Source organism: Phaenicophaeus curvirostris, chromosome 9 (assembly GCF_032191515.1).
Source record: "Phaenicophaeus curvirostris isolate KB17595 chromosome 9, BPBGC_Pcur_1.0, whole genome shotgun sequence".
Taxonomy (NCBI): domain Eukaryota; kingdom Metazoa; phylum Chordata; class Aves; order Cuculiformes; family Cuculidae; genus Phaenicophaeus; species Phaenicophaeus curvirostris.
Window position 1 is genome coordinate 6314487 of NC_091400.1, and position 22403 is coordinate 6336889.

A 22403-nucleotide genomic window follows, 5' to 3' on the forward strand; every position below is an offset into this window, starting at 1 on the left:
CAGTGGTGGTAGGCTGGGAAGACTAGAAAATCTCTTACGTTCCTGGAGCAGACAGTACAGAAGGAACAGAATCCACACCAGCAGGCAATGTTTGAAATTGTAATGTTTCAAAATGCAGTCATTACACAGCTGTGAGTATGTTCCTTGACCAGTTAAACTGCAGTCACATCAAATGTGAATTTCATGTAAATAAAAGTGCTCGTTAACATCGTTCAGATTTTTTTTAATTCTTCTCTGGCTTTGTGTTGGCTGCGCACCCTCTGATGGTCTGCTTTTATCTCGATCCTTTACAATTCTGCATGATATAGTTGACAATCTCAGGAGCAGTGCATGCTGCAGCATTGCTCTCTTGCATCCTGTCAGCAGCTGACCATGGTGTAGAAGCACCAGCGAGAAAGCAAGGGATAGGTGATGTTTTCATGTATTCAGAAAGATTAGATTCCAGTCATTTAGTTCTTAATCAGTCTGGCTTCTAAAGTTGCATATTGGCTTGAATAGATGGGTTGAAACCATTATTTGCTGTTAAAAGGAGGCTGAGAAAGGAACTGAGTGTTACTACTTCAGCTTTAGGGCTGGAAAGCTACTCAGTTCTGTAGTAGCAATACATTTTGCGTAAGAATCCAAATGAAAATTATTGTGCTGCCTTTTCTCTCTCATACTTTGTATTTTTAATTATGTAGTAGATATTAAAGCTCTCCCTATCTGCGCTAGGCTTTTCTGGAAATGGCTTACAGTGAAGCAGCCCAAGCCATGGTGCAGTACTACAAAGAAAAACCAGCTATGATAAATGATGACAAGCTACTTATTAGGATGTCTAAAAGATACAAGGAGTTGCAGCTGAAGGTAAGACAGTAATTCCTGATCAGATTTCCTGAGTTTCCATAGCATGTCCTGGAGAATACATCTAAAAATCTTTGCTGATTACTGATTTCTAATTAATGCTTCGATATTATAAAAAAAGAAATTAAGAAAGATATGTCAGTTAATATATATTAATAGTCTTTTATACTTAGCTGCTTGCTTTTGTTCTAAATTTTAACTCTGGGGAGAAATTCCATTTTCCCTGGTACTCTCATACAATTATTTCAAACCTCCCTTCTGAGTGGCCTCCTCACATTGCTTGTTCTAACAAGGGTCTAAAACACAGTTGTGTGTAAGATGCAACGTGTCAGCAAAAATAAGATGATCCTGTCCTTTTAGTCAGGCATTAAGCCTCAAGCAACGCTCTTCACTGATTGAATGCTTGAGCCGTAGTACAATCTCTATACCACGCAGTGATGGCAGGGCTAAACATCACACTGATTTCTTTTTCTTTCTTTCTTGTGAGTGACCAAAACTGGAAAGCAAGACTTTATTTTTTCCAGAAAGTCAGAAGAGAGCAATAGTCTTTGGACTTTCTTAAAGTATGTGACACTTTCAATGTGAACACCTGAGTGATGTCCAAAACTCAGTGCTCTTGTGAGTGTGGTTTTGGAAGCTTAGATCCCAACGTGTGTAATGATAAGAGAGTTTTTCTTTTCATGGAGGCTCAGACTGGAACTGGCAATGAAGAGCTGAAAAGCTTCATGTTATATTATCTAACATGGCACAAAGTTATTGTAGACAATAACTGTCTAATATTCCAGGTTAAGGGGCCTTTTGTGAGCCTTAAGGAGAAACAAGTAATGCTGATGGTTTGGTTTGACCCTTCAAAAGTCTTTCTTTCCTGTTCGTGTAATAGTTTAAAGAAATATAAAGGAATTGTCAAAAGTCCATAACCTAGGGCAGTCTTAGTGCAGTACAGTGAAGGGGTTCACAGTCTGTGGAGTCTGTGCGTCTTAACATAGAGACAGAACAGGAATGACACAGGAGAGTGTAAGAGTTTGCCTAGATTTCAGGAAGATGTTCAGCCTTTCCAATGGCAGTTTTCAGTTCATAGAACTATTTTTCTCTGCACAGGCAAAAGCCCTTTCTCTCTGTTAAACAAAGTGCAACATGGAAGGGGGAATACACATGAGCTATTTACAGCTACAAACTGCTCTGAGTTCCTGCGTGATTATGTTGCTTGGGAGCTGCATGAACTCCAGCCTGGAGTAGTGCATGTTTGTAAATTATCTTGAATCTCAAATAATCAGCACCTCCTGTACACGTCTGTATTGCACTGAAGCTCTTGTGTCTAAACATAGTCTTTTAGAGCTATACTCCAGAATAAACTACACTCTGAGATGGGGAGAAGGCAGTTCATAACTAGAGGGTCAGAGACAGGCTGCTCTGCATATTTAATTTGATATTGGAAAAATTGCCTGGTTTGTTTCCTTTTCCATACAATTTCTAGAAAACACTCTGTAGTGTATATGTAACAGGGAAGAATGAGCTAGTTTTCAAAGTCTGTAAGAGCAGCCAAGTATGAGGAGACAGTGCTGCAACGTAATTGAGCAAATTTTCCATTTGTATCATTTTACTGCTTTGATCTGCTATTGAGATACCAGCTGCAGAAAAAACTGTAACCACAACACTGAAAGGAAGTATTTCTCAGTAGTAGTATAATTGAATAATGCATGGCTGCTGTTTTTCGAAGGACAAATCACCTGTATTACCTTTGAGGGTAGTGCAGCATGCTAAACAGTGTCTTTGTCTTATTTAGAAACCAGGTAAGAATGTGGCTGCTATTATCCAGGACATCCACTCGCAGAGAGAGAGGGACCTGCTGCGTGAAGTGGACAGGTAAAGGTTCTCCATGGTTTGGAACTGGTACCTGCATAAGCCTGTAAACCTGCAGGTAGAAAAAGCATCATCTGTGTCCTTCCCTCTTGTATCTCATTTGTTTTCCTAATTTGGATTTCGCTTCAAATCACTGTAATAATATAAGTGGGTACAGTAATAGGTACAGGGCCTATTTAATGAGATCAGGTTGAAACTGTGCATGTTATGAAAATAAATGAACTCTTTCCTACTGATGATAATGACTTAGAAAATATGCCTGGCACGTGAAGAACACACAAATGAAGCTGTTCCCCCACCTTAAGTGAAAAGCATAAAGGCTGGGGATGCTGCAAGACTTAGCTGGAAGGAGCTGGTTCATATTAAAATGTGTTTGGGTGTATTTCTCATCTGCCTGACTTCTGGAACTTCCAGCAGAAATGGGGAGGGATCACAATTCCAAGGCGTCTCTTTAAAACAGACAACCTTTGTCACTTTTGTCTTGGGGATACCCTAGATGTGTGAGTGGTAAGGGTATAGATATCGGGGTCATTGTAAAGGTATTAACATATTGTAAGCTTTTAATGCCAAACCCCCGTGAGATGCCTTTAAGAATGAACTAATATATTCTTGACAGATCTGTGGGGATTTAGTTAAGCTTTGTGGATATGACACTGCCTTTTCTCCCGTTCACTGTATTTACAGCTGTGCGTGTCTGTGAAAGGCTTGGGGTCTCAGGTTCGCAGTCTCCTTGTGTTTCCAGCATACAAGAACTTTGTAGACCACAGTGGGTAGTGAGTTACAGCTGCCTTTTCTCTTTGCAGCAGGTACGGCACGGAGAGGCCCCGCTCTCGCAGCCCCATAAGCCGCTCCCTGTCACCCCGATCCCACACTCCCAGCTTTACTTCCTGCAGTTCACCCCACAGCCCAATGGGGACCAGCAGGACTGACTGGGGAAACGGGAGAGAGTCATGGGATCAGTCCCCTTATTCTCGACGGGAAGAGGAAAGAGACAACAGAGAATGGCGAGAGAATGGGGACGAGAAGAGGGACAGGACTGACATGTGGGTACACGAGAGGAAACACTATTCTCGACAGCTAGACAAGTTTGATTTGGATGAATGGATTGAAGGAGGCAGAGGGCACAGAGAAAAATATTTAAGGAGTGGTTCCCCTGGCTCCCTTCACCCTTTATCTGGCTATAAGGGCCGGGAAGATGACTACTACCGAAAAACCTCCAAGTCAAAATCTGACAAGTTTCAGAGGCAGCTGCAGGATTTACCTGGAAGATCCAAGAGAAAGGAAGAGGCAAAGTTAAGGGAACGCAGGCATTCGTACAGTGAGGATGCTGCCAGGGAGGAGGCGGCTGAACAGAAGCACGGCAAAGCGTCTGAGGGCTCCAGGCAAAAACAAGGTGATAAGAATAAGGTGAAAAAAGTTGAAAAGGACCAAGAGGAAGATGCTGCTGCTGAAAACAGTGATGGGAAGGAAACCACACCTCCTGAGGATGAGGTAAATAGAGATCTCAAACTATGTATGCAAGAAGGTGGTAAATACTGAGGTAGTATATTTTCTGAAATATTTTAGATCAGTTATTGTGGGTGTGGCACTGGTGACATGCAATGTTTTGCCATGGTAAAATCAGAGAATATAGTCCTAGAAGAGATCTTGGAAGGTCGCCTTGTCCATGGACATTGTTTTCCAGTGCCCAGCACAGAACCTCTGGGTGATCAGTGAGGGGAAGGGAACAGGCAACTCACAACAAAACCAAGTGACAATCTGGCATTTGCCTGCAGGTTGTGTGCACAGGGGGAATTGTCCCACTGCTCTCTTAAGTCTTTACAGAATACCCCATAGCTGCTCCTTCTACATCCATCACCTCCTTCCACCGCCTATAAGGTGGATTGAGTTATCTGGGAACTAAGTCGTATTTTACAGGGATGCACAATATTTGTATGACAATATGGGGAACTGGTTGTTATACTAGTAAAATGGGAATGAACTTTTAGTGAGGAACATCATCTTTTTGGCCAGCTCAGCAGAGCAATTGGTTCCTATTGGTCATGTGTCCCTACCCTCAACTGTGGCAGGGATAATTCACACCTCTTCCTTCAGGAACCTCTAATTAAGCTCACTTGTAAAATTATGGAATCTCTGGAGAAATACTTCAAGTTGGTAAAATGGCAGCATCTGTGGTTTGAAGTTCCACTGGGAAAAAGTGGAGAGGGAACAGATCAAGATGCTTCATTTGCTCAGTCCCAGTACAGCCCTTGGCCCCTCTGGTGATACATTCCCACCATCCACCCTGGGCAGTGCTGGCACAGGAGGTTGCAAAGCTGCTTTGCTGACCAGGGTTCCATCTCTAGCTTGTGACTTTGTGCTGCCAGAGCCATCTTCAGTTGCTTTTAATTGGCCTTGTGTTCATTTTTCCCATGTTGGGGCAAGGCTGGTGGAAATCTCTAGATCTTGTAACTCATCTGGTGTCTGTAACAGGCAGCAACACTACCTCACGCCGTAGATATGCGTGCCTATACCACCTTTTGTCATCTTTCTCCTTTGCCTGGTATTTCACTGTGATGGATTGTTTCTTGGGAGGAGATATCAGAGAGAAATGTCAGACAGCATCCTAAATCACAGTGTTGCACACTCCTCTGCATGTTTTTCAAGTTATAGAAGTTGCTTTGTTAAAGGAGGACCTCTCCGGGGACTGATGCTAACAATTTATTTTAAAAGGAAGAAATTGGCTTGAATGCCTTGAACTCATGCTTTTGCTTCACCCGTTTTTTACCAAGTGCCAGGTACTACTGTGGTTTCATTCTTCCAAACTGTGCAAGCAGTTGAATTCTCAACTGAACCTACATCAATAAACAAAATGGTTGAGGTCTTTTGCAGAGTTTTAACACTGCTGCTCTCCTTCCCATGTCTGAGCCAACATAACAGATGTGGGTAGAGAACAGAGGAGTGGAGGCTGGAAATTTTAACGAATTTGCGTTCTCCCGCACCTGTCTTCTAGCCAATTCCATGATATAAATTACATCTTTCTTATTTTGTTTAAATGTCTTTTAATTCTTATTTGCACAGTTTTGATAATGCTATCCAATTCTTGGGTCTTTTCCCACAGCCCAGTTGACTTGCATAAACTTTAGAAATAAAGAATGTGACCTTGAGGTGACTTTGCTTCCCTGAACCCAGAATAGAAACATAATAGAGCACTACTGTGTGTTGCTATACGTGTATATGTTGTATTTATTTTAGCTTGGAAAAGAGGAACAAGTTCCAGAGAAGAACTCACCTTCAGCTAATCAACAAGGAAAAGAATCTGGAGAGATTCTGGAAAACACAAGAAAAGAGAAGGTTGGTGACACATTGGTGGGACAGCTTCCACGACAAAATAAGTGAAAACCCAGGTTTCGTAGCACATTCTCCCAATTGAAATATTAAATCCTCGTGGAATGGCTTGTAAAGTGGTTGTAGAAGGGGCTGGCTAAATTAACTTGCCTTATCTTGACCTCTTTAAGGGACAGCCTTTCCTGAAGTCTCCAGAACTCTTTTTTTAGTTGCTCTTTGCCCATGTACATTGCTTCACATGCATAGCCCTTGGCACCGGCAGCTGTAAGTAACGTATGCCCAAGTGAACAGTCTGACTTTGTGAGCCATGCCCAAAAATAGGAGATGTGGTCAGTTGATGGAGAAGGAGGGGCCTAACGATGAAAACTTTTCAGAACTTTGGCCTTAGATGGACTGTGGATAGTAGCCTTTTCTGATTGTTTCTGGATTTAATGAAATAATGTCTTTACAGCTCCCCTACTGCAGCATCACAGTCGGAGACAGCAATGTCCTTGGAATTCCTCCAGCTTCATATCTGTAGGGTCATGGGTTGGTGGTCAGATATGGAAGCTATTGATATCTGTTGCTGTAGAAAACTGATCTCCTGGCAAGAACAGTGTCAACTCCCAGAGTTTTCATGCTGTTTTAGGATTCTAGGAGGGGAAGTGTGGGAATGGCCAAACAGGAGGAGAATACAGATTATTAATAGATTATGTGTACATGATGAGTCTGGGAGTTGAAATCTAATCTGCAAGTGTGTCTTAAAGGTAATATATACCTTATAATTCTAATACTGCTAAAGTCCTATATTAAAGTCTGAGTCCCATAAGTCTGTAACTGCATGTATTTTAGATTATGTACTTTGGAATATAACTGTAAAACAGATTTTTCTTAAGATCTAGGCCAATTCCAACCAATACAGTCCCTGTCAGAGGGCTCTTGCTGGTGTAAGGAAATGACTACAGAAGGTAGCCGCATTTTCTCAGTCATTCTTGTAATTTAAAGGACCTAGTCCAGCAAGGCGAAATCCAGAGTGGCTAGTCTGGGGTTCAGTATGTTCCCATTGTGCTGCCTGTTTCTCACTACCCTGGGATGGAAGTGGAGGAGAGGGAGAAGTTAATTTCCTTGGGGATCACATGGTAAAGTCAGTTGCATAATAAAGTATAACAGGTTGTGCCTTCTTCCACTGCTTACAGAAAACTGAGGAACAGGAGATTGGAGAGACTATAGTCCCAGAGACTAGAGAGCCTGTAGTCCCCAAGGCAATCAGGGTATCTGCACAAAGTGAAGTGTAAAAAGGGATTTCTTTTCCTTGTGCATAAGGTTCAAAATCACAACAGCAAGGCATGTCATTCTTTGAAGCTAGAATACATGAGGGGTTAGGCATGGCCAGATCAAACTTCTTCCTGATTACTGGTTTTCAAAGTCTATTTTTTGACTGTGGTGATCTATAATCACTGATCTTTCAAATGTTTTGCATCTTTGTGACAGGACCGAGACTGGGAGAGTGGAAGTGAGATAGAAGGTGAGACCTGGTATCCAGCTAACATGGAGGAATTAGTGACAGTAGATGAAGTGGGAGAAGATGATTTAATTATGGAGCCGGATATAACTGAGCTTGAAGAAATAGTACCAGTTGATCAAAAAAATAAAACTACTTCAGAAATGTGTCCCTGTGTGTCAACTGTGATAGAACTGAAAAACGATCACAGTCACTTAACCAGGAGTGAAGACAAATTTGCCCATAAAGCACTAGGAACAAACTTCAGATCAGGAAAGGGCAGCGTAGCTTCTAGCGGCTGTCAGGATGATGATGAGGATGATGAGAATGATGATGCTGTAACTGAAGCATCAAGCCTAAATCTGGACGCTGAGCAGAAGCCAGAGGAATTGCAAGAAGACCAATCTGCTAAGGAGTCTGATCCCCAGCAGAAGGAAGGAAAAATTGATAAGAGCTCTGACACTCATTTAGAGCCCGAAGATCACCATATACCTTCTGTTCATCTGAAAGAAGAGACTCTACAGCTCCCAGCTACATTTATAGATGATTACAAACAGATGGGATCACAAGAAGCTGAGAGCAGGAAAGATATGGAAACGCTTGTTAAAAACGCTAGTGAAGAAACAAGACACGGAAGCCAAGAGTGTCCAGAGGCCAAGGGTAACTACTGTTTTTTTCTTTTCAGCCCACAGAGAGCCTTGCATGTTTTCCCTGACAGTAGACTGAAATTTATTGCTAACAAGAATAAGTGTTGCTAATAGCATCAAGACTTGTCCTTGGAGCAGCTCAGTAAAAGAACTCCAGTGCCTTTTGCCAAGCTAAACCATTAGAGGCTCTTAGCTGAATAGTGTAAAGGAAATATGATAAGCAGCTTGCAAGCTTTCTGAAAGACATAAGCTGCTATAATTGTCATGTCAAGGTTCACATGAGTTTAGCTGAGCTCTTTCAGTGCCGTGTTAAATTTATTTTGAATTGTCAATGAAATGAGTGACAGTCTCTGAAGGTCAACAGAAAGGTATCTGTAATGTCTGGCTGGCTCCTGGACAAGGTGGGTATTCTTACACACTGTACTGAAGCGCTAGTAACTTGGAAACCATCTGTAGATTGTTACTTCTCAGTCCCCGTTCGCACAAATACGTGCCTTTTGTCAGAACTTGCCTTATCATCTCCTCTTATCTACCACATGATGCCTTTAATATAACTGATAGGGTGTACTGTGAGGTGATGCCAATATATGTAATCATAGCTGACTATTAATATTTTACCTGTTCAGGAAAAAAAAAGATCTTGAGTGTCTGAAAGTGAGTGCAGTTCCTCATCACACTTTCAAATGGAACTTGAGTGAATGGGCTGTGTATAATGAGGTCGAGTGGAAAACGACATAGACTGTGTTGGCCAGGAATGCCCCCTTTTTTTTGTTGCTTCTGGAGCCTGTGTGATGGAGAAGTGGTTGTGAACAGAAATTGCTAGAAGATTTTTGAAAGTGCAATTTTCCACCAGCAAATACTGGAACTTTCAATGTGAATTTCTGATTTTGTACTAACTTCTTCCTCCAGGGCAGATTCGAAACTCATTCAGTTTTCAATACTTACCTGAAGAAATCTTGCCGGGCTTTCCTATTTGGAGATAACGCTGCCGTGCAAACTCCCTGGGTCTGGGGATGGCAAGGTTGGCTCCCCTGGGCTGCCCACTTCCCAGGCAGCCAGCTGATGAAAGAGTTGGGTGTCCCATGCGCATAGTTACTTCAGTGTTTTCGGCATCTCAACTTCCAGCTTGCCAGCAGGGAGCCTGGAAGCTCCAGGGGAACTTGCGCTTCCCAGGTTTCTGACATGGTCTTGATATCTGGGATCTGCAGTGCAAGGCTTAAGGCTCTCTGCAAGTGCAGCTGCCAGGCTAGAAGCCCAGAAATCAAGTGGGACTTAAGTTATCAAAAGGCCCTGGATATCTTAAGAAAACCTAACTGAAGCTTCTGGGTTTTCCAGGGATCTCTGCTGCATATTTAGAAACCTGGGATTAAAATTGACTTGAAAGCCAACCAGTCAGGATTTTGTATTATTTTCTCTTAAATCATACTATAGATGTGTTTAAAACAATGAAGAAAAATTCATTCTCATAGGCAGAAGTTGCAGATCTTTGAACTAGAGATTTGAAAGGCAGGAAGGATTTGGGTTGGGCAAAAACATATTTGTTTTATGGGAAAATATGTCCCTCATCTAGGTAAAATTTGCTCTGCAATAGAAATTTTGTCAGGGTAAGGAAACTAGTACTTTGATGTAAGAACTGAAGAATAGGAATCAGAACAGTTTATCTGTAATTCTGTTGCTCTGTGATAACAAATTTCTCTTCTTTTTAAATAAAAGCAATTCATATGTTGGGAAGGGAGAGCTTTCCTTCTTTTGACTGGCTTTATCTGCCTCAGCAAATCAATCCACTGTTTTCTACTCCTTGAATCTCCAGCCTGTGTCCATTAATACTCGTCAGCATGGACCAACCATCCCACCCCTAAAGTCCAGGAACCAAAATCTTTATGCCCCATCCCTGGAGGTGTTCAAGGCCAGGTTGGATGGAGCCTGGGGCAGCCTGGTCTGGTGGGACGTGTCCCTGCCCATCGCAGGGAGGTTGGAACTAGATGATCTCTAAGGTCCTTTCCAACCCAAACTATTCTGTGATTGTATGATCTTCAGGTGTCCAAGAGCCATAAAGCAGAAACTATCCCTTGGACAGCTGAAGGTGGGAGAAGGTGACAGTGAGGCTGCAGGGGTCCTACCAGAGGAACATTTGCTCTGCCCACATAGCTCCTTAGGCACTCTGGGTTTTGCTCTCAGCACGTCCTGATGCCCCTGACCTAAGCCCAGCTTCATCACTGGTCATGCAGTACCATATGTGGCTACAGAGCTGCAGTCGCACCATTCTTGTGCCAGAGGCATGTACGATGTTATAGGTGTATTTAGGGATTAAAATATGAAAAGCAAAACCATGTGAAATTAGAAATAGAAAACTGGTCTACTGGGAGAAACAGGGGTGACTGCACAGTGTAGAACAGCTGATGGAGTTGCACTGAGCAGACCTCTGATTTGAATGGAAAAGATTTGACTCCATTTATAGATCCACCCAGAAATTGTTCCCAAGAAGTTTACAAATATCTTTTTAAACTAATAAACCGCTTTCATTCAATACATTTATTCATTTGTTAAGCAAATTCTAGGTACCTGGAAATGAGATCTCTGGAATACCCAGAGGTAGAGGCTAAAAGAAGACATTCTCCGCCAGGCTGGGAACAAGAGGACGTCTTCACTGAGCTCAGCATTCCCCTGGGTATGTTCAGACACCCAGGCCACCCTGGGCCTGCGATGCCGCCCACTGCAATACCTAGAGCTTACAACAAGATGTCACTTTAATGCTACTTGCTATATTTATTTTTCAGAACAGATGTGAGGAGAGTGAAGGAACAGGGTATAGGACAGAGGAGTAGCTGTTGAAAGAAACGGGCTTTTGATTACAGGTCATTGCTAATTTCATTCCAGATAGATGGCAAAAGATAGCTCTTAATGCTGCTGATGGGATGAAATAAGTTCCTTTGAACTATGTATGAGATATATATGAAAAATACTTAGCAATTTGAAAGTCTCTATCATAAAAGTATTGTTTATACTTTCACTATAAGCAAAAGTTTTGGGTTCACTGTGTAAACACTGATCATGACTAAAAAACCTGGAAGAAGTACGTTATAAAGAGCAATCTGTGTAAAATAAGCAGGAATTTACTGCTTCTCAGTACTATTGCTATTCTAGCTTTTGAAGTTACACAGTGAGGTTTCCAGTCAACATTATGCACAATAAGGTACATTTTAAAAATATATAATACCTAAGAGGGAAGTGGAAGGTGTATTTGTGATGCGCAGGATTTTAAACTGCAGCTCAGTATTGTGAAATTAGGGAAACTGGAGAAATGAATCCAGGATTCAGTCTTCACATCTATGTCAATTGACTAGATGACAGCTTTTTTTTCTTTCAAAACAAGTTTATTGTGGAGGGGAAGGGCTTCAGCTGACATTTTAACATAATTCATAATTTCTCTGTAGGTGTGGAATTTGTGGTGCCTAGAACCGGGTTTTACTGCAAGCTCTGTGGACTCTTCTACACAAATGAAGAGACAGCAAAGACGAATCACTGCAGAAGTACGGTTCACTACAAAAATCTTCAGGTAAAAACACACTTGAAGCTAGGTAACATCTAGCTCATGGGGTGGGTTGTGATAAATAAATGATGCTACAAAGAGTTAGGTTTTATTTCATAGACAAAATTCAGATGAAGAGAAATTAAGATAAGCAAAACTTTTCAGTAGTTTCAAGGGTATGGGAGTGTGCCCAGCAGCAGCCTTTCTTATTTCTTCATTTCAGGAGCATTAAACTTGCACTTGTTTAATAATGTTGCCAGACTTATTTTTACATTGGCATGAATTTCTGCGGCATGTTTCAGCACGCAGTTCTTTGTGGTGCACAGGCTCTCCGAGGCATTTCCTGTGACCTGCTGAAATCACCTCCCTGTGCTACGGAACAGCACGGCGGTTCTGCTGTGCGGAAGGCTACTGCTGAGTAATTTCTGTAAGGACATACAGAAACATGTAATTACTTGATATACCATAAGCATATCAGCACTTGGTAACAGCACACAGAGACTGTGGGTGCTTGCAGTTCAATCAGAAGACCCTACCTTTATCACTTTTGAGATGCACAGTTGATAATATCTATGATGACAGCGTGAGCCCGTTGCTGAGGACTCCTCAGAGGAGGTAGCCTTGCCTCTAATCTCCTTTAGTCTCTGTCTCTGTGCACGGTGTGTACGCTGCAGAAGGCACATTTGTTGGCATTCACAGACTCTTAGCAAAAATCTTGAAAGAGCAAAGCAAAGCCGTTCCTTCTGTCTCTCTACCTTCCCTCTGCCCATAGTAAGTGCTAGACCTCTGCTTCTTTTCAAGTAATTGATGTATTTCCCTAGCTGGCTATTAGTCCTTGGCTTTGCTAATGACATTCAGAGTCAAATAATTTCTCTGAGAGAATTTCCTTCTTGACTTTCCTGAAGTTACGTAGCTGTAATCATACAAAGATCTCTGGCTTTCAAAGACTGCTCATGTAGAGCTGCGATGCTTGCTAATAATGGATCCTCCAAGTGCAAGCTTGAAAAACAGGTGCCCAGTTTGCATGCCTTTTTTTTTGCTTCATACAAAAAAAAATCCAGAGGGATTCCCTCAGTGCAGGCTGAGTATCTTATGTGAGTCTGTCCCAAAGAAACTCATGCTTGAAGCAAAGATTGCAGCTCCAGCCTCTGCCCCTGGCAACTGGTTCCATGGCAAAGAAAGGGATTTTTTTCATTTTCTAAGTTATTTTGTTAAAGTCATAGGAAAAAATGTCCAATTAAAACTGAGTCAGTGGAAAAAAAAACTGTTTTTCTCCCTGTTAAGACATTTCCCATGAGCTCTGTGATAGATATCTAACACTGACTTGAGATAAAAGAACAAAGACCACAAAAGCTGTTAAAATTAAATCTGTCAAATATGGTAATGAAAACAGACTGTTCTGTGGAGCCATTATCTCTTATCTTACTAAGTGGAGGAAGTAAGCGTCTCCTCTAGCTTTTTTCCCTTCAACTCAAGTGAAAGCTCAGCAAATTTTAAATAATTGTTCTGTGTTATTAGAACTCCTTTAGTTGCAATAATGCTTTTTTATGCACTCTGCAAGAAATGTCAGTTTTCTCCTATGATGATGCAATTGTATGAGTGTACCCCAACATAAGAGCTGTGGACTCTTCACTTTTGTTGTATGTGAAGCTGTGGGACTGCTGCTGCAGACTGTCTCTCTATTGTCTTGCCACATCACAAATATGGTTGCCCAAGGACAACAACGTTGTCCCAAGTGCTCTTGTGGCTATGAGTCTTTTCTAGTTGTTTTGCTACTTGTTGTCTTTCGTGCTTGGAGCCACATCCAAAATATACATTTGGTGTTTGGATTTGAATGGTAAACTAAACAGTCTGTTTACCAGTTTTCTTCCAAAAGCCTCGCTCAAATGGTGAAAACTTTGTCTTGAAGTAAAATAGTCAACTTCAGCTGAATATGGTCCCCCTTGAAGAACAGCAATCACTGAAAAACACATCAATTGTTTCTTTGTCAGCCTTGCTGACTTTCTGTAATTTTCCTTTCTCTTCAACTTAATAAATGATTTGCCCAAGTGGTACTTATATTTACAGATCCACTGCATTTTCCATGTCCAAAAAAAATCGTATCATTTGGCCTTCCCTCCCACCTCTACCACAAAAAGCTGTCAGATTCGTCTGCCTTGGCAACTCATTGCAGCATTTTATTCTGTTTACTACTGGCTTTATGCAGTATTCATGAACACTTGTATTGAAATGAAAAAATATTTTTTCCTTGACTGTCATTTTGCTATAAATTAATCTGAATGTTTGGTCGGAGAATTTCAAAAGTGGTGTTTGTGGTACTCATGATGGGTAAAGGTAGTAGATAAACCTCAGTCTTACTTCGGTGGGTAATCATTAAAAACAAAAATGCACGGGTTATCTGATCCAATGACAAGCATTAGTGATTTATTAGAGTTCACAGTGTACGGATCACTTCTCCCAGCCTTTATGGACCCTATATCTCTGTAACATTTACTCTGGCTTTCTGCCACATGGAATTTTGTACCCAGAGATCAAGACTGAGTGTTATGTTAAACAGCCAAATCTTTATATTCAGAGTACCAAGGGTGCAGTCGTCATTTCATCACAGGTATGCCCATTCATTACCATTACTGAATCCGCCCCTCTTGCATCCAAAACATGTGTTTATGTGAGACAATCTGGCAGTCCTAACACAGCCCTTAGGTGTTTCTACATCCGTTTCTCATTTCGCCTCTTCCCCATGGATGCCAAAGAGTCAACTGTACTCTGGGAGAACCCTGCAAGCAGATAAAATTTTGCAGTGGTGTGAGATGATCTTTTCAAAACAAATCAGAATGAATAAGCAGTTAGAAAGGAGAGTTTTGTGATCGTAATAATGTGCAGGTTAGTTATTCTTGCATGTGGTGTATGTGTAAGTCGTTAATAAGAACATTTCTACATTATTATGTGGGAAGTTCCCACATTTCTCATTACATTAGCTGCCGCTGTAGAAGCTTCTTTCCATCTCTTTCTAGGTCTGTTGACCTTGAATAAATTTAGCCTCATTTTCAGACCCATACCAGTTCATCATCCATTTTGTACGCTGCTCCACCAACCAAGAGCATTGCCAAAAGTCTGAAAGCCTCAATGTCCATGTCTGTATTTTTAAATCACACTGAGTACTTAAAGCACTGAAGGGCTTTCTTTTAGAGAAACACAATAAATGTAAATACCCTACCAGGATTTCGCCATACTTCGAAAGTGTGTTAATTATTACTGAGTTAGATTATCCCCTTAAAACAAATGTTCTTGTGCAGAAGGTGTATCTCTGAACAGGACATGATGAAAATGTGATATAAATGCTTCAAATTGTGACTCAGAAACTGCGTCCATTTTCTCACACGCTAGTCTCGTGCTAGTATAATGCAGTTTGAATGATAGAATAGTTTGGGTTGGAAGGGACTTTTAAAGATCATCCAGTTCCTACCCCCTGCAATGGGCAGGGACACCTCCCACTGGATCGGGCTGCCCAAGCCCCATCCAACCTGGCCTTGGACACCTCCAGGGATGGGGCAGCCACAGCTTCCCTGGGAAACCTGTGCCAGTGCCTCACCACCCTCCTTGTGAAGTGAACTCACTCAGTGGAGCTAGTTTCTGCCCTAAACCATATGGCAGTAGAGAGTTTGCAAGGCGAAAATGTGAGGTCAGTTACATGGACTGATGGGGCGTCATGGTCCTTTGGGTTCTGTGACCAGTTCCACTTGTAACACAAAGTAAATCACTGTACTTCTGAGGCTGCCCATGTATTAAGGTAGTTTGCCTCACACAGCTGTATTTCCTGGCTTGGATTTCAACCAAAATGGGCCTTCTATGTATTTGATTTTCTTTTGAGATGCTGGGAGAGTGTGAGAGCTCTGAAAAGGCATAAGACATCCCATGTTGAATATTTTCAGGTCTGGTAATGATGGTTTTTATAATTTTTTTTCTGATTGCAGAAATATCTCTCCCAGCTTGCAGAAGAGAGCCTGAAAATGAAGGAAGAAGGCAGCCATCTGCCTCAGGATGACACTGGCATTGTTCCTCACTTTGCAAAGAAAAAACTGTGATGCGGATGAACGGGAAGAGCTACAATGAGTGAATGCTGATACTTTATTTTTTTAATTTCTATGATATAACTGTCCATTTGCACTGTACAGAGGAGGGGAAATAAAGCGCATGTTCCATGCATCTATGCCCAGAGTGCCATGAAAAAACCAAAATGCCTGAAACTGTTTCCCACGGTGAAGCAATGCTGGCATATCTGTAAGAAGTGGAGCAATACTTTCTCACACTCTGCCTGCTGGGAGTGGTTTCCTAGATTGAATCAGAATTCTCAGGGATTCTTCAAGTTTTAATTCTGATGTGACAGATACTCAGGCAGAGTATTTAGAAGCACTCAGCATCCTCCAGTGGACACTGGAAGGAAAGGAGATGTGACTATAACTAGGCTTTAATGTTGCTTGAAATATCTTCAGCCATTTCACTCATTGCCCCAGCGAGAAGTATGATTTGTGTAGGACATCTAAAGCTATTTTGCTAAAATTAGTCAGTAGATGGCATAATATAAACCCCATCAGCATTCACCTCCACGTGTCTTAGAGCTTGGTGAAATGATAAAATGCTTCTGTTGTTAAGCACTGACTGTACACTGACTGCGTTGTAGGAATGCAGAGGGAGCCACAGTCTGTCCCAGGGACCTCATAGCCTGAACGCAGCACAGCGAGAGCGATTTGAATACATGTGCTGACAGCTAACCTGCTCTGGTTTTCAGCGTTTTCTGTAGTGTGGTCAGGATGTTCTCCAGGTACCGTTGTGTTTAAAACTCTTGTTTTTGATAATTCTAAAGGGTGCCAACTTTGAGTCTTACAGACTTGAAACTTTCATGAGAGGCTTTTTAAAGTGCCACATGTTTGGACCATGTCTCTTTTAGACATTTTATCCAAGATCCTTGCTTCTGGGGTCTTTTTGTTTCCTTTCAAGCTTGCTTTTACTCAGCTTGGCAACATTGAATTTCCCTGGTTTTCATGGAAAGATGCCAGGCTTTTAATATTGGGGTTTTTTTTTATTTAATTTCCCTGAATTTTTTAAGGTGAATACAACAACTGATGGCTCACAGAGTGCTGCACCGCGAACACAGGATGCACCAGCAGCTCTGGCATTATTATGAGCTATTGTTTCTGCACAGTTGTTGCTTAGTATTTTGCAAAATCCCTTTGAAATACACTGTGCAAGGTTCTGGTTCATTTCAATAGGGCTTTGTGTAGTAAAGTGAATACGTATGCAAACCACTGCCAGAATTCATCCCGGAGTTATGCTTTTATAAAATGCCCTACGCAATCTAGACAGATGGGGATTTGCAGACACATTTCCATTCTTTGTCTGACTCTAATTTTCATCCCAGTATGTTCTGTAAAAATTGCTGGTGCTGGATGTCCTGTTTAGGTGCTGTGCAGAGGAAATAGTTTCCCAGAAGGTTCCAGCCATCCCTAAGAATGACATGGATGTCACATAATATTGCAAAGTGGCTAAATTGCCAAAACAGCTTCTGCCAAAGTATTCCTTCCGTTGTGTCTTGCGCCAGCAGCCGTGCTGATACTCTGGAGCACCCTGTAGCCAGGCAGCGTCTCTCAGAGGTGCCTGGTGTTGTGGCCTGAAGCCCTGTTCCATTTCATGGCCTGTGCTTTCCACTAGTTTTTAACCAGAGGTGGGTTCAGATTTCATATTTGGAATTCCTGCTTCTCGTAAGTTGAAGGATTCTTTGCATCCCAGATTTAGACATGGCCTGTCCAAAAGACAAGGGGAAATTAAAAACATTACAGCCTAAATCCTCTCTTGTCCAGTCTTGAAGTATCTTAAGACTTGGGTCCATCTGTCATTTAAAACAACTTTCTATTTTGTTGTTTTTCCCTCTGGAAAAAAATAATAATATTGCAAACCAGGTATTTTTCCTTCAAGGGCTGACTGTTTGTTTTTCACATTGCAGTGAAATTTGAGCATATGGCTGTTAAGAAAAGAGCTTGTATTGCAAGCTTTAAGATGACGAAAATGGCAGTAAAGATTGTGCAACTGTCTTCTAAAGCACAGTTCTCAAGCTGGTCATGTATCATCTGAATATGAAGTTCCCTTCATGCCCTTCAGCACAATCTGAGCACAGGGGAAGGAAATCACTACAAATGCAAGCATCAAGTCTTTGAAGCTAACCCTGCTATCAAACCGGGGCTCTCATCGGCCTAATGGGAGCTTGTTAGACCATGTGGTTAAGCTTAATTGGATGTGAGACATAGCTGACTGTATATAAAAGTCATAAGCCTCCAGCAACTTTATCCCCAGGTAACCTCAAATGAGAAAAGTATCACTGTTATTATTCTTTATTTGTATTGCAGTAGAAGCTATAGGTCCACTGCCTTTATTATAGGCATGTCATAAATCCACAACAAAGACTTTCCCAGGCCAAAGAGCTTTAAATCAGACTTTCTGAAAATAGGCAACAGGTGGATACAGGCAGGGAAAGCAGTAGGTAACTATGAGATTTTGACTGGCAGCAGAGGAATAATTAAAATAGATGTTTACCCAGGGGCTTATTTTTGGATTTAAGGGACATGATTCAAACAATTTTCCCCCTCCTCTGGTTCTGAACCAGGTTCACTCCCATTACTCACAGCTTGCTTATTTAACCTCCTGTGTTTTCTTGGCCTGCTGCGCACAAAATTTCTTCTTGAGAGATTGGGCCTTGGTATCCTTCAGTCCCCGATCGCTTAAGTCTCAGTCTCCATCCAGGATTCCAAAAGCTGGAGTTTGACTGAGGCTCACCAAGAACTGTCCTGGTTCCAGATACGTGGTTTGGGTCATGGATACAGAGGCCCTTGCTTGCCACTGAGGAAGGAGGAGACTCCAGATGGCATCTCTACCCTGTGTAGTTTCCCTTTCAGGAGGTAGATGACTCAGGTGAGTGATGCAGGTGCAGGGATCAGACTCAGAAATTTGTAGAGTTGGTTTGGACGCCCCTGTCCCTTTGCGCTCTGTCCTGACCCAACAACAACCTGCAAAATCCTGGGTTTTGCAAAGCCAAATGGGCAGTTTCCATTTTGAGAAGGTCCTTTTAACCATAAAATTCAACAACTGAAAGCACTTAAAAGCAATCCCAAATCTGACTAGCTCCTAAAAATCCCTTTTCAGCCTGATGCACTTTGAGAACTGAGAGATAATCTCCTTCCCTCTCCTACAGGCCATCATGCAATACTGACAGGCACTCAACTCCTCAACTTCTCTCTACTACCTATTCTGCTGAGGAAGAAGCCCACTGTAGGCAGCCGCTTACTTTCTCGGCTTGTGTAAAAATGGGTTGTTTCTTTTGGTTTATTATATTTTAAATCTTTACTTTTTTTTAGTTGCCATAATTCATGATCACTATAATCCACGCTCTTTATTAATACATACATACATATATATATATTTATATATATAGCACAAAGCAGGCTCAGGTCTAGCCAAGCAAATATTGATATTTAAAAAGGAGCTTCCTTAATATATACGAACCATTTCAACACATCTCAACCAAAGATTGCACTTTTTGAATAGGGACTGTGTTTTTCATCTTTGTGAAATCTGTATCGATCTCAAATAGTCTTTAATGTCAATCTGCAACTTACTTTCTTTGAAGTAAAAAAATAAAAGAACTAAACATTTGCCCTGTAAGATTAGACAAAGTTTCGTATTGGCTTTAACACTAAATTAGTGTTAAGCTGGTTATATTCAGGGGTTTTGTACTCTCTAAGGATTAAGGCTGTGATTTGTTGAATTCTACTTGAACTGGACCAGATGTACTATTTATTGAGCTTATATGATCTTGTTAATTTAAGTTTGGGCTTGTAAACAGTTGGAATTTGTTAGTACTTGTTTAATTCTGTAGGAACTGTCACCAATATTAGCTGATCTGTGTAACTGATTGCAAAGTGTTTCAATTCGCGTTTCTTAAAAAGGAAGATTTTAATAAAGAGAATTATAAAGCATATTTGTTAGTGGGCAGTCATCCCAGCAACAACATATTTCTAGATTCCCAAGGGATCTGTTAAAATCCAAAATGAATAAAAGCTAGTTTGAGCCTTAAGAAGAAAACAGGAGGTCAAAATGTTTGCTTTTAAATATAATCTATAGAAATTGCGATTCTTACCAGGTAGCTCCTGCTGTACCCATCGCAAGCGATTGCTGTCATCTGGTGCTGAAGTTGAAGTGAACACATTGCGGCATTTCACTCTGTAATTATTACTAATTGTTATTACCCTCTCCTATCCCTCTAGATATGTCCTTACTTCTCCTTTTTTCTTTATTTCTGAATGAACTGGGCAAGCTGTCTGTCCCCACTGGCTGTTCTCTGTCTCCATCCAGGTTGTCTTCTCATCCTTCTGAAAGCATCATATAAAATTGTCCCCAGCCAAGCACCTTCCCCACCTCATGTCAACCTAAGTCCCTCTCTTTGCCTGTGAACCCTGTTTCCCATGTGCTCTCTCTCTGCCTTTGCTGATTTTTCTTCTTTTTGGCAGACCACTCACCCCAGCCTTCTCCCAGTTCCACACAGACCTTTCCCGCTCCCCATCCTTCTCCCTGGCTCACCTGCATCACGGGCAACCGGAGCTCCTGGGAAGAAATACCCGGCCTCAGTCAGGGTGATGTAAATATGTGCTTGTACTAAATATTTAAAGAATGCAATAAGGACAAAAGCCAAGGGGAAACTTCACTTCCAGGTTTCATGAATTGACTCAGCAGAAGACACTAGAATGAAAATGGAGACAAGGTGGTGTCGGGTCTAGGTGCAGTGCCTGGTGCACCATCGAAGCATGACCTGTGCCTCCCACCACACAGTGAGCGAGGGAAATGGGTCTGTCTGCCCCAGGCAGTGGCCAGGGAAATGGGTCATGGCCAAAAAAAATAACATTCAGGTTTTCTGACTCCCCAGTTCATGAAATCAGTGCTTTGGCTTCTTTTAAGTAACTGTTCTGCGGCTGAGGTGCACATGTAATGTATTTTAAGCACAAATGGTTTGAGTTCTTGTGTCCTAGATGTACTGAAACCTTCATATATGCAATTTTCATACCATCTCATTGAAGCCACGAATCTGTCTCGCTCGAGAAATCAGGAAAATCCATTTTGTAAGTGTTAACTTGGCATCATATATCCCTATCAAAAAAATTCCAAGCTGTGGTGTCCAAAGCATAATGAGTTTCCAGTCCAGATTTTGTCACACATTATTTTCTTGGGGGAATAGGGGACTTGAGTGTGAAAGACTTCACGGGTGAGCACCAGCCTGCACCCAAATACCAGCTTGGCCTTTTGACACAAGGTTGTGACTGACCTCACTTGGACAGTCAGGCTGTAACCCAGCCCTCCTGCCTGACTGGCAGAGCAGAGCAGGTCCAGGCTGTCCAAAACCAGGAGCTCTCCCTGGAGAGGTGACTTGGAGGGAGGGTAGGGGTGCATGGGGAGCCACGGGTGGTGCTGCTTGCCCTGGACGAGGCCGCTGTGGGGTTCAGCTGCCCTGATGCCAGCAGGGCTGGGCTGATCCGCAAAGCAGCCTCCCTCTGCCTGCTGCTCAGTGCTGATGCAACCTGGGACTCTGCCGTATTTGTGCAGGTGGCAGCGAGAGCAGCCTGAGAGAACAGGTTTGTCTTTGCTTATTTTTCTACATCCAGCTCCGCCTATCTCCTCTTATCTATGTCAGTAGGTTGAGCACTGTTCATGTGCTTGGCTTGCCTGATGCAATGTCACAAAGCGAAGCCGTGGGAGGATGCGGTTAAGTATTCCTGGAGGAAGTTGCCCCTGTTGTGAAGAAGAGGACTGGACAAACACCTGGATTCTTGCTACATCTTAGTGCAGCAGTGAAACAAAAGACACATGGAAGGGTCAGCTACCTCATTGCTGGGCCTGAGCTGGCATCGCTGGCCTGGTGGCCAGGCATGCCCTCCACCTCTCACCTTCCCTTTGTCTGCCTTCAGCAGAGCTGTGGTGCATGACAGTGCTGGCAACCTGGCTCTCGTCTTTATGAAACATACTGTCTTGTACTAACCAAATATATTCACAGCACCATGGAAACATGACTCCCCAGATGCTGAAGTGAAAGAAGCAGAGGTAGTTTCCATCTCCTCCTTCCTAGCTGTCCCCTTTTACTCCCAACAAAGGGTCCTATCAGGCATCCTGAGGACTTGGGAGCAGGCAGGGGAGTGGTGGGGCCACCAGGAGCCATCGTCCACACCGTGAAGATGATTTTCTGATCTGCACGCATTTGCATCAGTCTACTGCAGGGTGAGGTTTCTAATCAGATACCCAAGGTGATTCAGTTCACATCATGCTTAAACAGCCGTCTGTCAGGAGCAGCATTTACCTACCTGAAGTAGCTTAATTTAAACCGAAATAGGAGCATGCGTCAGTTTTTAATTAACTGGGTCAGATCTGAATGAGTGGGCACGTCCAAAAGCTTTTTGTGAGCTAGAAAGCTGCATGAGGCAGGCTGAATCCAGCTTGCCAAATGTTTAAATAATTGCCAGGCAGAGTCTTGGCCAATATTCCTCAAGGTAAGACAGTAAATATCAGCAGCCCAGCCCTGAGTCAGGAGGCAGCACTTCCAGCATTATTTGTTCTCAGTGCTTTAGAAACGAAGGTTCCTGTTTACAAGCTGCCCTCCTTTTATTCCCGAGCCTTGTTTGAGAAC

General features: G+C 42.2%; 1 protein-coding gene across 4 annotated transcripts in view; it reads left to right on the plus strand.

Moving 5' to 3' along the window:
- The window catches only part of RBM20 (RNA binding motif protein 20), a 106065-nt gene extending 86353 nt beyond the window's left edge, over positions 1-19712 (plus strand). For 3 of the 4 annotated variants that reach the window (XM_069863425.1, XM_069863424.1, XM_069863423.1), the window contains exons 7-14: positions 712-843; positions 2624-2703; positions 3504-4191; positions 5935-6033; positions 7498-8167; positions 10703-10822; positions 11589-11710; positions 15658-19712. In XM_069863425.1, coding sequence (XP_069719526.1) covers positions 712-843; positions 2624-2703; positions 3504-4191; positions 5935-6033; positions 7498-8167; positions 10703-10822; positions 11589-11710; positions 15658-15768 — 2022 coding nt within the window. In that variant the 3' untranslated portion in view covers positions 15769-19712. The remainder of the gene's footprint in view (positions 1-711; positions 844-2623; positions 2704-3503; positions 4192-5934; positions 6034-7497; positions 8168-10702; positions 10823-11588; positions 11711-15657) is intronic. The other variant, XM_069863422.1, reaches the window with a different exon arrangement.
- The last annotated feature ends 2691 nt before the right edge of the window (positions 19713-22403 follow it).